We start from the raw sequence: 19,799 nt of genomic DNA on the forward strand, positions 1-19,799 counted from the left end.
GCCCAGGGCGCGATCCTGGAGACCCGGGATCGAATCCCACATCGGGCTTCCGGTGCATGGAGCCTGCTTCTCCCTCTGCCTGTGTCTCTGCCTCTCTCTCTCTCTCTCTCTCTCTGTGATTATCATATATAAATAAAAAAATTAAAAAAAAATAGAACTACCCTACAATCCAGTAATTGCACTACTAGGTATTTACCCAAAGAATACAAAAACCCTAATTCAAAAGGATATATGTACCCCTATGTTTATTGCAGCATTATTTACAATAGCTAGATTACGGAAGCAGCCCACATGTCCATCAATAGATGAATGGATACAGAAGATGTGGTATATAACTCAGCCATAAAAAAGAAGTTTTGCCATTTCCAACAACATGGATGGAAATAGAAGGTATAATGCTAAGTGAAAAAGGTCAGTCAGAGAGAGACGCCATATGAATTCACTCATCTGTAATTTGAGAAACAAAACAAATGTACAAATTTTAAAAGACAAACCAGACTCATATAGAGAACAAATTATGGTTACCACAGGAGAAGTGGATAGGGAATGGGTGAAATAGGTGATGGAGATTAAGAGTATACTTATCATGATGAGCACTAAGTAATGCATGGATGTGTTGAATCAGTAAATTGTACATCTGAAACTAATATAACACTGTATATTTAAAAACAAGTTGAAAGAAGGAAATGGCTCTAGATATTCTGTTTCCTGCTCTCCTTTGCAATTTGATTGCTGTTCTCTTCATATCCTGTAACTTTTCAAATTTCCCTTCTAAGTCTACAATTTTTTTAATTGTTGATTCTCCTTAATTATAGCATGAGCTGTTATTTTTTTTTAAATTTTTATTTATTTATGATAGTCACACACACACACACAGAGAGAGAGAGAGAGAGAGAGAGAGAGGCAGAGACACAGGCAGAGGGAGAAGCAGGCTCCATGCACCGGGAGCCCGACGTGGGATTCGATCCCGGGTCTCCAGGATCGCGCCCTGGGCCAAAGGCAGGCGCCAAACCGCTGCGCCACCCAGGGATCCCATGAGCTGTTATTTTAGAAGTGGATACTTCTACTGCTTTTTCCCCATATCCTAAACACTGTTCCTCAAAATAGTGAAGAGAAATTAACTGGCAATATTTTCTTTATAGGTTTCCAGTTTAGCTTTTAGCACCTGGCAACTAACTCATCAGAAACTTGCCTTGAGTGAGAAGCCACTGAAGACTGAGAATATTCACATTTAATAAGAAAGGCAACAAGCTCCCATCAAGCATTCTCAATCACATTCCAGTGGTGGTTTAACTTCTCCCAATATATAAAAAATAAAACAAAAAAATAACTTCTCCCAATATGGATATTCAAAAAATAACCTACCAAAACAAGCAAGAAGAAGTTAAAATTTGACCAGACCAAATAAGATTGTTTCTTCTTCCAGAAACGCATTATTAAGCACCAGCGTCATCATGCAGACTCCCTTTATCTAATAATTCCTCTTCTAGAAATTTGTTTCAAAAATTTAGGTCCTTGCCTTACATGATCCATTTTTCCCTTCCTGTCTTCTTTCCTTTTTTCTTTTTGAAAATCTTTAGCAAAGCTTGAAGACTAATTCTCTTTGGGCATGGTGCTAGGTTTTAAGGATAATGATGAAAAAGATTTGATTCCTGCCTTCTTGTCTACCTAGTTCCATGGTGATAGAGTCACATATGTTTCTGAGGTACCCATAACCTGGGACTTATGCTCAGTCAAGTAATGAGGTCTACAGATATTTAAATACTAGAGATATTTAAGAGTTATGCCCTGGTCTCTTACAAGTTACCTATGTGCAAAGAAAACTCTTCTTTTGTTACTGGCATTTTCTGTCCAGGTATCTAATTTTATGACCAATTGCATTTGTACAGAAAAGAAATTATTATCTATACACTATTCCTATAAATGACATCATTTTGGAGAAATCTCATAAACCATTGCTCAAGGCATTATTTGCAAGCCAGAATTCCAAAATTACCATGGAAGACAAACCACTGAATATTCAGCTGGGAAAACAGAAAGTGTGGTCTGCTTGTACACAGTACAGATAAACCTCACATTCATCAAACAAGAAAAGGGGAATCTAAATCGAATTTTGGTCTATCAGAATACAAGAGAAGTTATTACAGACAGTCATTATATAAAGTCACCCCTGTGGTGACTACTATTATAAAGCCAAAAATCCTTTTGTAAAGTGAAAAATAACTAAAATTTAATGAATTGTCCCCCAGTTATGTTTTCTAAATATGAATTGTATGTCTTGTTTCTTTGAAGAAAGAATTACCTGCAGTGGCAAAGAAATTTCAAGTGTATAAGGGAAAAGGAAGGCTTAAACACACTGTACTCAGTATATAAATGGGCATTTGCTTTCCTAAGCCTCAGCATCACACCCACCCCCCAAGATCACAAAGATAAGCAGCTGGAGAAAAAAAAAAACATCACCAACTGGGAGGAAAAGAAGCACAACCTATACTCAATCTCCTTTAGAGACAGACATTCCTAGGAGTATATAAATGAGTAGGCTCCACAGGTAATAACAATGAACTGTGTGAGAATGAGCTAGTTGGGGAAGTGGGAGGTGGGAGGGAATATGGGAATTAGGGAAACCTCCAGCAGTTCATGCTGTGCTATCTGCTTCCTCATTCGTGTGTTTTCTGAGTCAGCATTAGCTAAATTTTCCAGAAAGCAATCCACAAAGTACACCAGGGGCATTTAAGGGACGTCACTCATTTCCCCCAGTGACCTTGACAAGTCAGAAGCTTGAAAGCAGGGAAATCCGGATGTCTCAGTTATGAACTGGAGCAGTGGGAATCCGATATATTTCCAGAAGTCTCCATCCAGTCTGGTGATTGTCTGCCTCCATTACTACCAGTGACCATCCAGGGTGCTTCTCTAGTGCAGAAGGGGTTGGCATAATGGCCAAATGCTTCAGCCTGGTGTTGCTTCTTGCCTCCATCTGGACCACAAGGCTCCTGGTCCATGCAATTCTCCATGTAGAAGGTAGGTTTCTTACTAGATTTCCAACCTGAAGCAAGGCAAGATCTTGCAAATTGTCCTAAGCCTACCAAATTCTTAATTGTGGATTGCTGGGAGTAGGGGTTATCTTCAATGTCAACAGAAGATCTAGTTGGTAGGATTGCTCTGTCAGAAATGTTTTTACCATATTGTCAACCTCACCAAAATGATTCACATTTATCTTTATGTTATCTTGACTTTCATTTTTGGTTTTGGAACCTTTTTTTAATAAGAATATCTTAAAAGAAAACACTGGGGAGGGATCCCTGGGTGGCGCAGCGGTTTGGCGCCTGCCTTTGGCTCAGGGCGCGATCCTGGAGACCCGGGATCGAATCCCACGTCGGGCTCCTGGTGCATGGAGCCTGCTTCTCCATCTGCCTATGTCTCTGCCTCTCTGTGTGTGTGTGTGTGTGTGTGTGTGTGTGACTATCATAAATTAAAAAAAAAAGAAAGAAAGAAAACACTGGGGAGAGATCATTTGTTTTTAAAAGTGTTTCATGGCTGGGTATTATACTATATGTTGGCAAATTGAATTTAAATTAAAAAAATAAAATAAAAATGTTTCATAGAAGAAACAAACCACGATTGTAATGAATTTTAAGCAAGCACTGAACTTGGGAAAATGGCCAACTTTCACTAAATATTGACCTGATTTATATTTTTGGAAGTGCCAGTATAATTATTTTAATTTCAATTTTACTATACTACCATGGAATGCATAGGTTTTAAATATGAAGTGAACAGCCAATTAACTGAAAACAAACTGAAAATATAGATTTGAAAATTAGTCATTAGTTTCCTACCAATGAAATGACTATAAGTGATTTCTGGGCTTTTGAGATGCCTAAGTGGTAACTTCATTCTGCAATGTAGGCAAAAAAATTGTAACCACAAATCACTCATTATGGCTCCAGGCAAATGAAAGTATGAGCACTTTAAAAGGAAAATTGTGTGTTCTTAAGCTGGAAGATGTTCTGTGATATAGAATATTTGGGGGATGCTTGGGTGGCTCAGCAGTTGAGCATCTGCCTTGGGCTCAGGGCATGATCCCAGGTCCAGGGATCGAGTCCCACATTGGGCTCCCTGCAAGGAGCCTGCTTCTCCCTCTGCCTGTATTTCTGCCTCTCTGTGTGTCTCTCATGAATAAATAAAATTTTAAAAAATGAAATAAAATAGAATATATTTTGGAATCAGATATCCCAGGTTGATTCATTTATTGTTATATTTAATTTTATGAGTGGCTGGAGTTATAAAATTGATTTTTTTTCAAATATCAGAAGTGTTACTCCCAAATAAGTTTTGTCCTCTTTGAAATTCTCCTGTGGATACTATTCATTTTCCCCCACAATGCTGCCATTTCCCAAACTTTTAAAAACTGTTCTATGATTCCATGTTTGGACCATCTTTGATGACAGCAAAATTTTCCTAAGGAAATTAAATTATATAATACATATATATAACTTTTATATATGTAATATATAAAGTTTCATTTAATCATCTCAAGAAGACATTTTATAGATGAATAAACAGGCTTAAGTGAGGCAAAGGGACTTGCCTGATGCCATAAAGATGGTAAATAATAAAGCTTGGGCTTGAATCCGGCTCTGTTGGATCCTAAGCATAAGGTATTTCTACTATGCCTGTTTTCTAAAACAATCTTAAGGAAGAGATTAGTAGAGTAGCTCTTGGATTCCAGCTCCCTATTTTGGTCTTTAAATGAAATAGGAAAGCATAAAAATAACTATTTGTTGACTACCTATGATGGACCCAGCCTCTGCTAGATATGAGTTATCTATTCTGACAAAAATTCTGTGAAGAAGATATAATCATTTCCATTTTATAGATGAAAACTTGCCCAAGATCCCAGAGTCAATTAATAACAGACAACATAACCAAAGCTAGGCCTATTGTCCAGAATAGGTCTATCATTACTCTGAATAATGACTTTGAAGGTTAAAATGAGTTTTGATTAAAAAAAAGTAGCAAGACCACTTTATAGTGTAATTATATAATAAACCTTCTTTGCAGGTATTCCCAAAGAAGTGGCCATGAAATTTGAGCAATAGCAAGTTCATGAACTAAATAAGCCAAATTCTAAGACAAATGTGTGTTTGGAGAGACCAGTTCTAGTTGTACAGTGTGTGTGTGTCTGTTTCATCTACTCCCCCATAATACAACACGAAGCAGAATAGTGTCCTAGTTAAGAACTGGGGTTTTAGAGTCAGTCGTAAGTGGGTTTGTGCCCCCAATCTGCCCTATATCTTTGCTCTATATCCTTGGGCTTGGGAAAGTTACTTAGTCTTCCTGAATCTTTACTTTCTATTAAAGGAAACACGATTTGGCACAGAGTAGCATAAACAGATGATAGATGTTAGAATTAATACTAGCATTAGTATTAATATCAGTATTAGGGGATCCCTGGGTGGCGCAGCGGTTTGGCGCCTGCCTTTGGCCCAGGGCGCGATCCTGGAGACCCGGGATCGAATCCCACGTCAGGCTCCCGGTGCATGGAGCCTGCTTCTCCCTCTGCCTGTGTCTCTGCCTCTCTCTCTCTCTCTCTCTCTCTCTGTATGACTATTGTAAATAAATAAATAAAAATTTAAAAAAAAATATCAGTATTAGTATAGGTATTAGTACTAGCGTATATAATCAAAAGGCTGTGTTGTCACATTCATATTGGGGTGTTGGCTCTCTGGTTTCTCTTTTGGTGAGAGCAAGGTCTAAAGGCAAATAAGTCCATCCACAAACATTGTACATCATATACATCTCCCCTCTTCCAGCCCCCTGCTCCAGAGCATAGCAAGGTCCCATGGAAGACTGAGAAATACTCCTTTCATGTTTGCAAAAAAGAAGTTTACTTTAAATATCAACCTAGAAAGTGGCCAAAGCATTTGGCTGGGCATCCAATGCACAGATCTGTATACAAGCATAGTCCCTTTGTAATGCCTTTTTATGGACTTTTGTGGATAAAGCCCAATAGGAATAATGTACCTGAATGCAATACAACTTTGCAATTTCATACAGATCTATAAATCCCAGAACTAAGAAAAGGGATCAAAAGAACTCTTCGATTCAATAACTTTTAAGTAAAATATATTCAAAATGTATCTGCTCAAGTGCCTTAGCTTCCTTAGGGAGATCAATCATTAGCATACTAAAACCAAAAAGCTTTGGAGAGGGATCCCTGGGTGGCGCAGCGGTTTGGCGCCTGCCTTTGGCTCAGGGTGCGATCCTGGAGACCCGGGATTGAATCCCATATCGGGTTCCCGGTGCATGGAGCCTGCTTCTCCCTCTGCCTATGTCTCTGCCTCTCTCTCTCTCTGTCACTATCATAAATAAATAAAAATTTTAAAAAAAAAAGCTTTGGAGATAATAAGATAATGATGTTATTTATGATTTATTGAGCATCTACTATGTGTCAGGGACTATGCTAAGCATTTTTACTTGAATTAACTCATTCAACTCTCACTATCCTAAACACTAGTTACTGTTACTTTCTCAATTTTATAAATAAGGAAACTGAGGCTCAAAGAAATGAAGTAATTAGCCTAAGATCACAGAGCTAGCAAGTGACAGAAGCCAGATTCAAATACAGGTCTGACTCTAAAACTCAACTTCCTTTATTTTGTTCCTTTGTCTTGCAAGGTTTACTGCCCAGTTCCTCCAGGAACTTCTGAGTAAGCCTGCCCCCCAATGGTCAGAGAAGACCTGGGAATGAGAAAGCTCACATTGTTATATTAAGTGCAACATTTTTCAGCTCATCTCAGAAATAGTGGTATTCTGGGATCCCTGGGTGGTGCAGCGGTTTGGCGCCTGCCTTTGGCCCAGGGCGCGATCCTGGAGACCCGGGATTGAATCCCACGTCGGGCTCCCGGTGCATGGAGCCTGCTTCTCCCTCTGCCTGTGTCTCTGCCTCTCTCTCTCTCTCTCTCTCTCTCTCACTGTATGACTATCATAAATTAATTAATTAATTAATTAATTAATTAATTAATTAAAAAGAAATAGTGGTATTCTTAAGCCACATTGGTTTGGAGTTTTGTTAACTATTCTATTAACCAGAGCCCTGAATTCTTTCTTAAAGTCTCAGACCTTTCATTTTATAGACTCCAAAAAGGTATGCAGCAACTGCATCACCTAGATCCATCCCCAGGAACTGGTAGCCAAAGCCTCCACATAAGGAACAAGGCACTTTAATGCAGTGGGGTATGATAGACTCAGATCTGATAAGAGGGTCAGCTTGGACCAGAGCAAGGACCCAGCTAATCCAGCAGGATGTCCTTGTGGGAAACGCCTGGCCTGTGTTCTATTACTTATAAACTTGAATCCCAGCCACAAAAACCTCACTGCTGACTTCAAGACCATAATGTTCTACTGGGAAGAACAGCCTATAGGCTTGGAACAAGGACAGCAGCAAATTGAGGACCTCTGTGATTTCTTTGCAGAACTATCCATCTCAGGGCCATGCAGAATCGTGGGGGTCACCCTTGTAAACAAAAAGACAATCCAGCAGCTGAATTTCACAGAAGCCCAGGAAGCCTGTAGGCTGATGGGACTAACTTTGGCCAGCAAAGACCAGGTTGAAGCAGCACGGAGGTCTGGCTTTGAGACTTGCAGGTGAGAAACAACTAGATTCACAAACACTGCTGGAGTTCTTTCAGCATCGTGTTTTTGTTCAGCAATAGAAATAAATGTATCCATTCAACTAACGTGTATTCTATTATAGCTATGGATGGGTTGCAGATAAGCTCTTGGTCATCCCTCGGATTCTCCCAAACCCCAAGTGTGGGAAGAATGGGATAGGTGTCCTGGTTTGGAGAAATTCACTCAGCAAAAAGTTCTTGGCCTACTGTTACAACTCATCTGGTGAGTCAGATTTATAGCCTCTCCTTGTTTTCTATAGCTCTACGATCCATTTTAAGAAGAGTAACCCTGAGCAGCAATAGAAGAAATCATGGTGATGACAATTTAGTACCCCCCTAGAATGCCTCTGTGACCAAACTAGAGGTGGCCATGGGTCCCTCGGAGGAAAAAGTTAGGGAAAATATGACTAAATGACAACATAGGGAGAGGGCTTCCCAGGAGACTCCATTACCCACACCCCTCAATCTTTTAAGGTACCAAAATATCCACTAATGACAAAGCAATGTACTGAGTGATCACACTGAACCTTGACAATCATTCTCTAAGGTATGCTTTGTTACTCCCATTTTGCAAAGGAGAAAATTTGGCTCAGAGGACGTAAGTACATTTGTCTAAGTTCTCACTACTACAAAGATTTTAATGGAGATCTAACTCTGAAACCATGTTCTTTCCCTTAACCTTCATTTTTTTAGAGAAGAAATTCAGATGCTACACTTGACATCTTTAAGGATATGATCATTTTATGAAGAAGGACTTGAAGGTAGAAAATAGAATTGGTTTGCTCATGGTCACACAGTTGTCCTTTTAACCTTGTGTGGAGACCACAGCCACTTTATCCCAAGTGCTTCACCTAAGGAACATCTCAGAAAGTTTTTCTTTCACTAAATACTTGCTCTCAGGTTATCATAAGAACCTCTGTTGATTTATTGCTCTTCACACATACTCATAAATCCGACCTTCTAAAAGTCAGACAGTTAAGTGGTCATATACAAGGATAGATTCCAAAGTCACATTCTAAAATCTAAGAGACAAATGTGCACTAGCTACATTTTGCTGCCCAAAGGCAATATAGGGTCCAGTCGGTTCTCTGAATTGAGAGGCTCTGACCTAGAAAGAGACCTGAAAGATGCTTTGTCTTCTTTCCTCATTTCATGGATGAAATGATAGCTCAGATTGGAGGTTGGGCTCTGCATTCACCATCTGTTTCATGCTGTACCTTCTGCCACAATACCCATCTTCCTTTCTACTTAGCTAACTGCTACTCTTTATTCAATTCTCAAGTGCCATCCTCTTCAAGAAGCCTTTCCATACTCCTTACTCCTATCTTTCCTCTTGGATTCCAACCACATTCTGTGTTTAATATCAGAGTGCTTGGCACATTCTAAAGAAATTATTCATAGTTTGGAGAGGAAGGAGAGCTAGGGCTTAACACTTCCAGGTGTGCCCTCAACCTAGTAGGAATCATGGTTACCAGACTGCTGTTGCTCCCACACACTGTAGCTCCTCTTGGCTATACTTAATGACAAGAGGCAAAGGAAATTAACTCTTAGATAGATCTTGTCTATCATGCCCATACATTATGCTAGGCCCTACACATTTAGTATATCATTAATCCTCAGTAAAATGACATAAATGTATCATTTGTAATTTCCAGGAGAAATAACTGATGCTTAGTATGTATTTCGCTATGGTCATAGTCAATAAGGGAAAGAGCCAGGATTTAAATCTTGAGCCATGCTACTTCCATGTAGCACCTTCCATGGTGATGACTATACATCAATAACATATCAGGTGTGGGTTGGGTTCTGGGCATCAATATTTTTTAAAAGCTCCCCAGATGATTCCAACCTGTAGTCAGGGTTCAAAATCACTTTTCCCTAGGGGATCTCTAAGATCTAAGTTTTAGGACTCCCAGTACTTCTAGATCCCCCTATTTCTTTGCAATTGCAATAATCTCCCTTGTTCCTGGGTTGTACTCTCTCCCCACTGCATTTCATCCTCCGCCACCTCCACTGATAATTATGTTACTCCTCTACTCCACAGCACTTGGGTGACTTCCTATTTGAGAATATGATGTAAACTATGAAGCCTTTTACACATAAAAGTGAGCATGTATGAGAACTCCTGTATATCAGTTGGGAGGTTTGTAGAACCAATTGAAAATTCTATCTCCTACAAAATAAATTTCTAATGCTTTAACATGGCAATTATGAATCTCAATACTCTGGCTTCAGCTTATCTTCCCAGTCATCTCCTGCTTGCAGTCTTTCATGTTCCCAATCATATAAACACACTACCTCTCCAGCCACACTACTCTTTATCATTTTTCTATAACTACATTTTCAAGCTTCTGGATTCTTGGGTTATGCTATTCCTATTGACTAGAATATTCTATTACCTCTTCCACTAGATGAACTACTGCTGTGTTCCAGCCATACCAGTCTTTTATTCATCAAACACACTGAATTCATTCAACTTTGGGCTCTTGAACTTCCTGTTTTCTTTACTTGGAATGCCTTGCCCTAGATCTTCAATTACTGGCTACTTTTTTTTTTATCACTTAGGTCTCAGTTTAAGTATCACCTCTTCACTTTCTTTTATCATCCTATTCAAAGTATCCATCTCCCATTCCCCACCCCTACCAGTTTACCAAATCTTTATCATGTTTAATATTCTTCTTAACATTGATCATCCTCTGAAATTTCTGACTTTTTTTTTTTTTTTTTTTTTTTTTTTTTGAGAGGGAGAGGGGCCGGGCATGGTGCAGAGAGAGATGAAGAGAGAGGACTCCAAGCAGGCTAAACACTCAGCCTGGAGCCTTGCACGAGGCTTGATCTCACAAACCTGAGATCACAACCTGAACTGAGATCAAGAGTCAGACACTTAACCACCTTAAGCCACCCAGGCACCCCGGCCTTCTTTCTTTTTTTTTTAAATCTATCCTTCCATTATATATAAGCCTCTTAAAAGTAAGGACTCTGTCTTCTTTTTACCATGACCTTAGCACTTAAAAGAGTGTTTGGCACAGAGTTGGAGTTTATTTAATAAATATTTGTTGAACAAACACATTAATCCTCCATACCCTGCCCAAATGTCATCTCCTCTGTGAATCCCCAGTGATTTCCTCTTACCTTTATCAGAATACATTTGTCCTAAAAACTGGAACTATGCTGTACATCTCCATATTTTCAGTCCCCAACATAGTATGTTGTGCTCAGTATTTTTTCCCCTAATAAAGAGATATTCAAACTGAGCTAAGCAAAAAGGGGGCAAAGAGTCTTACAAGTAAAGAAAGCATTATGGCCAAAGACTTGGATATGAGAGAAAGCATATCAAAGAACAGAAGAAATCTGAGTAGGCAAGAGGAATGAGAAGCACACTGATCAGATAAGGCTAGCCATGTCAGTAGGGGATACATCACAGGAGACCTTATAGGCCATGCAATCGAGGCAGTCACTGAAAGATTCTAAGGAAGGAAGTGATATGATTAGATATACATTTTTGTAAGATCATTCTGGCTGCAATATAATGGAATTGAAGAGGAGTAAGACTAGAGACAGGAAGGACAGTTAGGAGGCTGCTGTAATACTTAATTGTTACTGTATTTTTCCCTCTCCCAACAGATATTTGGATTAATTCATGCATTCCAGAAATTATCACCACCAAAGATCCCATATTCAACATTCAAGAGACAATATACACAACAGAAATGATAGTCAGTGACAGTACATACTCAGCTTCATCTACTGATGCACCTCACTCTGCTACACCTACTCTTGCTCCTACTTCTGCTCTGGCTTCCACTTCTACTCGACGGAAAAGAAAATTGATTTGTGTAACAGAAGCCTTCATGGAAACTAGCACCGTATCTACAGAAACTGAGTCATATATTGAAAATAAAACAGCATTCAAGAATGAGGTCGTTGGGTTCGGAGGTAAAAGATTTCTGTGTATTGTATGTGTATGTGTCTGTGTTTGTGCATTTATGTATAACAGACAATACGTAAAAACTAGGTTGTCTTCAGATCAGGTAGTCAGACTCAGACCTGCCAAATACAAGTAAAATCTTAATGCAAACTCAAATTTCATAAAGCCATAGAACTTGAGGGCTCTAAAAATCCTTAATGATTAAACTAAAAATCACAAGTATAAAATAGCTTCACTTTTAAAACTCAAACCCTTTTAAAAATAAGTCATCATCTATTAATACATCAAAGTTCTTTTAAAAATATATACCTTCAGTACCTATGATAGAAAGTCTTCCTATTTAATTAGTTCCAAACCTATCTTAAGGCCACAGAGAGGAAATGGATTCTGTCATATTGCAATTTATAGAATAGAGAGAGCATGTGAGGCAAGGCCAAGGATTTCTATAGGCAAGAAGCAAAGAACCAGATGTGGGCCCAACATTCTAAGTAGCCCCTTTGTGGTCACAGAGAAGGCTTTTCTCCTGCATTATCTGTTGTCTGTATCCTGTGTAAAGAATTCTTAGAAGAGCAACACACAACAATGCTTAAGCAAAGGACCAACAGGCCATGTCTCTGTTTCCTCTAGGTGTCCCCACGGCTCTGCTAGTGCTTGCACTCCTCTTCTTTGCTGCTGCAGCTGGTCTAGCGGTTTGCTACGTCAAAAGGTGAGGTTGTTGGCCCATTGTTAGTCTTATAATTTATGTCACATTCCTATCTTGTGTTTTTCCAGGGTTTTTAGCATTTTCTTAGTCAAAACAAATGAGAGTCTTCTTATATTGTAAATTTTCTTATTCATCCCACCTCTCCTCCCCACCACCCAATCTTTCCTACTATTTCAGCACATGCATGTCATCTAGACTTTAGAAACAGGTCAATGCTGTCCCTTTGAAAATTAAGAGATAAGAAGAAAAGACTGACATCTAGGGAGAAAATATATGTTTTATTTTGATTCTCAGTTCTTTGTTGTTGGTGGGAGGGTTATGAGGTCAGCCTCAAGTTTGGCCTGCAAACTTACTGCCTCATCTAACTCCATTAAGGTGGGAATGCATTAATATATTTGAGTGTGCATGTGTTAGAATCTCTCTGAAATAAAGATACCAGTGTACTGTGCTAATATGAGCTATCACAGACAAAGCATTACCTATTGTCATATGTGTTACATAGAAATATCTCATTTTAATTTTATGATTATGCCTTTAGGTATGTGAAGACCTTTCCTTTTACCAACAAGAATCAGCAGAAGGAAATGATTGAAACCAAAGTAGTAAAGGAAGAGAAAGCCGATGATAGCAATCCTAATGAAGAATCAAAGAAAACTGATAAAAAGCCAGAAGAGCCCAAGAGTCCAACCAAAACCACAGTGCGATGCATGGAAGCTGAAGTTTAAAACAGAAAGAAATGGGAAGACACACCTGAGGCTGATTTCTTTCCTGACACATATCCTGGCCCCAGATGGGGAAACTTAAAGGACAAGAACCAAACAAGAAAGTCCACCCTTGGTTCTTAAATGGAATCAACTCAGGACTACCTTTGGACTATGGAGTTCACCAAATGGTGAACTTCTTCTGTAATTCTTTCTGGATCCTATCCTCCTACCTCCAAAGCTTCCCACAGCTTTCTAGCCTGACTATGTCCTAATAATATCTCTGTGGGATAAAGGAGCTTCACAAAGTACAAGGACCTAAAACAACTAATCAGAACACATTTATAAAGAGGCTTCTCAGTTGGCTGAGCATAGCTGAGTTGAGAACCAAGAAACCATTGAGACTAAGGCTTTCTCTATTGATTCCACAGGCCAGATCCTTTCTTCATTCTGAAAAGATAACACACATCATCTGGCATGCCCTTCTGAGCCAGGCAAGAACAAAAGAAGGAAGGAAAAGTTCAGCAACTGAAGGCCACAGAGATTCCCATGACTTGAGACCTGATCTCTCTGTAAAGCCTAAGTAAGTAGAGAAAAAGAATGAGGCCAACGATGTTGCCAGCATATGGTAATTGGCAACTATAAATACAGATAGGGTCATAGTAGTCATCTCTGAATAATCTGAGTTGGAATCACTTTTTAGCGATTTTTTTACTTTTGTAAGGAACAAAAAAAATCTCTTACAAATTTTTAGTTTTATCTGAGTTTTATCTGAGAAATTATTACTGAGGAAAATTACTGTGTTAAAAAGCAGTAAAATTTAGCAAACATTTATTGAATATGTTAGGTGCTGGGAAGGTATGACATTCTATAATTGAATGTTATTTATCAAAAACTTGCATACAGAGTAAAATGTATGAAGCTAATTTTTTCAATTTTGATATCCCTAGCTTATCTACTTGGAAAACTAATTTTTTACTAAGACTAGTCTATTCATTATTTTCTCTAACATGCAGTCATTATAACCTTAATTTATTATTAACATACCTAAAAAGTATATTATTACCTCTATACACAAAAGCACACTTTAAAAATGTCATTAATAAATGTATCATCAGTTATTTTTTCAGCAAGAAGAGCCCAAGAGGTGTAGAGATTTGTGTTAAAAAAATAAAAGTATTTAGAAAATTTCTTTGCTCCCTTATTTACACAGATGAATTATATCTTTCTTTTTTAATTTAAATTCAATTAGCCAAAATAAATAAATAAATAAATAAATAAATAATAAATAAATAAATTCAATTAGCCAACATATAGTATATACTTAGTTTCAGATGTAATGTTCAATGATTTAGCAGTTCCATATAACACCCAGTGCTCACCACACCATATGCCTTTCTTAATGCCTATCACCAAATTACCCCATCCTCCAACCTCCTCGCCTCCATCAACCCCCAGTTTCTTTCCTATAGTTAACAGTCTCTCATGTTTTTCTCCCTTTCTGATGACTTCCCATGCAGCTTGTACTACATGGTTTACAAATATTTGTTTTTCAACAACCAAAATTGTCCCTCTTACTTTTGCAAAAACAACAGATTACTTCAATATTGCATTAAAGTAATGCATTGAAGATATGTGTTATATACCTTTCCTGCATATATATATATGGTCACAGGTCTACTTAAGTGCTAAAGATAGGATTCAATCCCAGGTCAGAATAACTACAGAGCTCATACTTCTTTCCCTAAACCACCACACTTCTTTTGCAAATGACAATATAGCGATGTCAACTATTCTACTATGTAAGTTTGAAATCAGTCACTTGCCAAAAACAACAATGGTAAAATAAGAAAAACTCAGGAATCCCAACCCAACTTCAGGAAATTTTTCTTAAATCCATTTCACTAACAAGGAAAAAGGGGAACACTAAAAACCTTTGAGAACTGTACCCTCATTGATGCAGACACCAACCTCACCAAAGACTAAGACTTAACTGCCCCAGCTTATACACTCAGAAAATGTAAGGCCCACAAAGATCCAAGATAAGCTTCTCAAAATTCTTAATTCACAAAGTTAAAAAAATGAAGGATTAATCACTAAAACATAGTGATTAAATAGGACAAAATAGGATCAAATGTCATAGATAGCTAGAAGTAGAGCTTGGTCTAGAGGTCTCCTTCTTCCTAGTCAAATTCTCTTTTATTCTCCATTAAACATAGAGAAATTGGAAGAACATGAGGTATGACTCCAGTTCAGACCTACAGTCCAGCCTACCAAAGCCAGTCTTCAAACAAGGCAAGCCGACAGTCATCTAATTATGTTTCTAGGTGGTACACAGGATCTCCCTGCCCAGAAATGCCTCCTCTTCATGCCAACCTCCCTGGCTCGAATAGTATACATCTACCCCCTTGTAAAACTATCTGCTTTTTATAAAAACCAGGCCAACTATCAATATAAATATGCTGACGTGGTTCCAGTAAAAACAAACTTATTTCTAAGGATAGAAAGCTAGAATAAAGAAGATGACTTGAAGCCCAGCGTATGTTTGTACATAGTGGGAGCTTATAAATGCCCATTGGCTTGAATAGGATTGAATCATGTTGATTTCCCGAGCAAAGAATCCAATATGTTACTGCCCTTCTCCAGACTTTTAGCTAGTGCCCAAAGCAAAATCAATTGCTCCAGGAAAAAGCAGGTTTCTAAGGACAATAATAATAGTATACAAGTAAAAAGAATCCGAATGTTTTTTCATGTTTAGGACCTGTACTGAAGCAAACAAAGAAACAAAAGCAAAAAACTCCCAGAGAACCTGATCCAGCTGGTCCCAGGATCAGTAAATGGGAATTGCTGAACTACAGAAAAGAGGGATTAGAGGAAGTAAGACAAAGCATACCAGTGTGAAATGATAAGGGCTTGGACTATGGCAATGAAGATAGAGGACAGAAAATGGATTCCAAATATATTTCTGAGACTAAAATCAGAAATACTGGCTAATTGAGGAGATATTAAAGTAACACAAAAATGACAGTGGAATTTTCAATTTGGGCAACTACATGAATGGTTATTTCACTAGCAAAGTTAGAATATGAGGAAAAAGGAACCATATTTGAGATAGAAAATGAGCTTGGCCTGAGTATGTTATTTCTGGTATGGAAACAGAAAATCTTGATGGAAGTATCTAAAAAATAGGTAAATTTTTAGATACAGGAGAAAGCAGGACTAAAGATAAGGATTTTTTAAAGCCATTAACATGCAAGTGTCTTGGAAGGGAATAAGGAGAAATTAGTTTAGAGGTAAAAAATGAAAAATATCCAATAGTGGACAGTGAAAACAGTGACAAGACAAATATTAACATGCAACCTTTACTTCTCTAATTGCCAGTCTAATTTTCCCCATGTCTCCCTCTCAAAAAAGGAATGGTTTACTTTGCTGGAGAGAGTCAAAATCAACCTTAGGAATGAGGAGGCAAGAATAAAAGGGAAATGGGGAAAGAAAGAATCACAGAGGGCTAGGTGTCGAGAGAGATTTGGGGGATTTATGGAAGGAGATGCCCCACAGTACGTGGGGGCTATGATGGAAGTAGATAGGATTGGAAGGAAATTCTTACAAACTTTTCTGTGGCATATGTATGATCATAGTTTTTGAGAAATTTTATTTTTTTAAGATTTTATTTATTTATTCAAGAGAGAGAGAGAGAGAGAGGCAGAGACAGAGGCAGAGGGAAAAGCAGGCTCCATGCAGGGAGCCTGATGTGGGACTCAATCCTGGGACTCCAGGATCACACCCTGGACTGAAGGCAGGCACTAAACCACTGAGCTACCCAGAGATCCCCAAGATAAATTTTTTAAAAAGGATTACTGTGAAGTTAACATTGTTTGTTGTGCTATGTTTCTTTCATTTCAGCACCACTCCAAGCCTGAATCATGGAGACCTATGCTTAATAAAGAATAAAGAATTATTAGACTTGATAATATAGTAAGAAAGTATGGTTTCTGGAATACTATCATTACATTAAAAAAATACAGTCCCTAGAGTAGTATCACTCAGGGTACATGAATTAACGGACATAAGAGTTTGAATGTGACATTAGATATTAACTGGATTGGAATGAACTCAATTTACTTTGACTTCTCCTTGCTATTTCCCAAACCTAAGCTCAAGCTCTTATCACTTTTCTTCTATTTCATTGCTCTGTTTCCAGTCTCAGCAACCTCTCTGTCACACCTTGAGTCCAACCCCTTACACTACATATATGAATTTTCTCAGATACAGAGCTTATTATGCCACTCCTTGGACCTTTGGGGACCCTTCATTTTTTTTTTCCAGAAGCAAATCCAAACACATTACTATTCTAAGTGGATATGGTGGGTTGGCATTCAGCATCCATTAAGTGTGTGCCTTCCTAAACCATAGAGGATGAAAAATTAAAACTGCCTTTCCCAGATTGTCTACAGCTGGACTTCCAGAATCAAAAGGGTCTACAAATTAATGCATATCCACATGAATAAAAAGGCAAAAAAGGAGGAGAGACCAACTTTATGCTACTTCAGCTACTGATACAGGCAAGTATGATCATGGAGATACTGGGCTTTCTGGCAGCAAAGCTCCAGAAGCTAGCCTAGCTTCATGGATGTTGAGAAGCAATTATAGTCATAGCAGTGATCAGACTTAGTTTTAAACACTTCTAATCATCTTATAAGTACCTAATTCCCCATATTAAACTTTTTCTGTTTAAAATATGTAGAGAGGGGGATGCCTGGGTGGCTCACCGGTTGAGCGTCTGCCTTCAGCTCAGGGCACGATCCTGGGATCTGGGATTAAGTCCCGCATCGGGCTCCCTGCATGGAGCCTGCTTCTCCTTCTGCCTGTGTCTCTGCCTCTCTCTCTTTCTGTCTCTCATTAATAAATAAAATCTTCTTAAAAATAAATAAAATAAAATATGTAGAGAGGTTTCTGTTTCTCTTGAAGGGAACCCTGACTGATTGATACAAATGACATTAAAAACATTTTACGGGACGCCTGGGTGGCTCAGTGGTTGAGCCTTCAGCTCAGGGTGTGATCCTGGAGACCCAGGATCGAGTCCCACATCGGGTCCCCAGCATGGAGAACTCCTTCTCCCTCTGCCTGTGTCTCTGCCTCTCTCTCTCTCTCTCACGCTCTCTCTCATGAATAAATAAATATTAAAAAAAATACATTTTACAATTTGGCCTCCGATCCTCACCTCAAACGTTGAGTCATTCTTATAAAGATACTTCATGCTATAACCACACAGGATCATTTGCCATTCCAGAATTTAATCTATTCTTTCCTCTCTCATCTTTGCAAGTGCTGTTCCTTCTGTTTTCATTGCCCTTGCTCCACTTCCTAATTTATTAGTTATCTATTGCTACATAACAAAGTACCCCAAAACTTAATAGCTTATAACAACATTTATTATCTTGTGTTGTTGTGGGTCAGAAACTGGGTCCTCTGCTTCAGAGCTCTCACAGAGTTGCAATCAGAGCATTGGCCAGGGCTATATTCATCTCAAGGCTCTATTAGAAAGGAATCAACTCCAGGTTCATTCATACTGTTGTTGGCAAGATTTAGCTCTTTGTTTGCTTTTGGCCAAAGTTTGCCTTCAGTACTTTTCCATGTGTAACTCTCCATTGGGGCAGCTCAGAAAATGGCAATTTGCTTCATCAGAGCAAGCAAGAGAAAAAGCCAAAGATAGATGGTGATAGCAGGATGGAAATCATAATCTTTTAGATCTAATCTTGGATGTGACATTCTATTACTTTTGCTATTATTCTATTCATTATAAGTATCACTATGTCCAGACCATACTTAAGGGGAGGGGATTTGCAAAAGCATAAATACCAGAACTCAGGGATCACTGGGAGCCATTTTAGAAGGCTGCCTCCCATCACATTAATGAATCTTTCTCATTCCTTCTCTTTGCAATTTGATTATATAATGCTACATTATCATTATCATTATTTTTTTAATCTTTAGTACTTGTGTAGCACATGCTAAGCTAGCACATACTTAGCTGGCTCTCAGTAAATGTTGCTGAATGAATGAATGTACATATTCTTTGGGATTTCATGAGTTGTAAGTCTTACCTTTATCCAGGTATTTATACTAAGTGTTAAGATCATTCACATAGGGCCAACTGTTCCTGTCTGCCTAAATATTGTTCATATTGATGTCTTTTAGTATAGAATGCAATTGTAAACAAAACCAGAAGAATGCAGAAAGGTTATTGTATTTGAACTTTACTCTCTGAGTTGGCTATTGACTCACCATTGGGAGCAATCTCATTAATATTCATTTTAACAAGGAAACTGCAATATGTTTTGAACCATGGTCAAGTCAAGAAATCGAAGTCCCTCAACAACCACAAAGCCAATAAATATTCACAAAAAAATGGTTTCTTGATGTTTATTTTAGTCTTTGAAGTATAGGATAGTTTCCTGGCAATCTGGAATTCTGCATACTAAATACTACCATTTTCTAGAAGTTAGATCCCTTTTGAAACATTTCCAGACTTTATTATTTACTACTCCAATTGTGTTGTTATTTTCTCTTTTTTAAAGATTTTATTTATTTATTCATAAGAGACACACACAGAGAGAGAGAGAGGCAGAGACATAGGCAGGAGAAGCAGGCTCCCTCAGGGGAGCCTGATGCGGGACTTGATCCCAGGACCCCAGGTCACAACCTGAGCCAAAGGCAGATACTCAACCACTGAGCCACCCAGGTGCCCCATGTGTTGTTATTTTCTTTGGATTTAGTCTTCAGCTAAGTTGAAG

General features: G+C 38.4%; 1 protein-coding gene across 1 annotated transcript; it reads left to right on the top strand.

The window, feature by feature from the left end:
- The first annotated feature begins 2,737 nt into the window (after window positions 1-2,737).
- On the top strand, window positions 2,738-19,391 carry LYVE1 (lymphatic vessel endothelial hyaluronan receptor 1). Its single transcript, XM_055318045.1, has 6 exons — window positions 2,738-3,018; window positions 7,476-7,647; window positions 7,757-7,896; window positions 11,298-11,609; window positions 12,229-12,307; window positions 12,843-19,391. Exons 1-6 carry the CDS (start codon window positions 2,934-2,936, stop codon window positions 13,027-13,029), a joined length of 975 nt encoding a protein of 324 aa, XP_055174020.1. The 5' UTR covers window positions 2,738-2,933; the 3' UTR covers window positions 13,030-19,391.
- Window positions 19,392-19,799: the final 408 nt, after the last annotated feature.

The sequence above is a fragment of the Nyctereutes procyonoides genome, unplaced genomic scaffold (genome assembly GCF_905146905.1).
Source record: "Nyctereutes procyonoides isolate TBG_1078 unplaced genomic scaffold, NYPRO_anot_genome, whole genome shotgun sequence".
Taxonomy (NCBI): Eukaryota; Metazoa; Chordata; class Mammalia; order Carnivora; family Canidae; genus Nyctereutes; species Nyctereutes procyonoides.

Coding starts and splice junctions, on each gene's coding strand:
- LYVE1 (XM_055318045.1), top strand. CDS start 2,934: ATGGCCAAATGCTTCAGCCTGGTGTTGCTTCTTGCCTCCATCTGGACC. Junction 7,648..7,756: donor TCTGGCTTTGAGACTTGCAG/GTGAGAAACAAC, acceptor ATTCTATTATAG/CTATGGATGGGTTGCAGATA. Junction 12,308..12,842: donor GCGGTTTGCTACGTCAAAAG/GTGAGGTTGTTG, acceptor TTATGCCTTTAG/GTATGTGAAGACCTTTCCTT.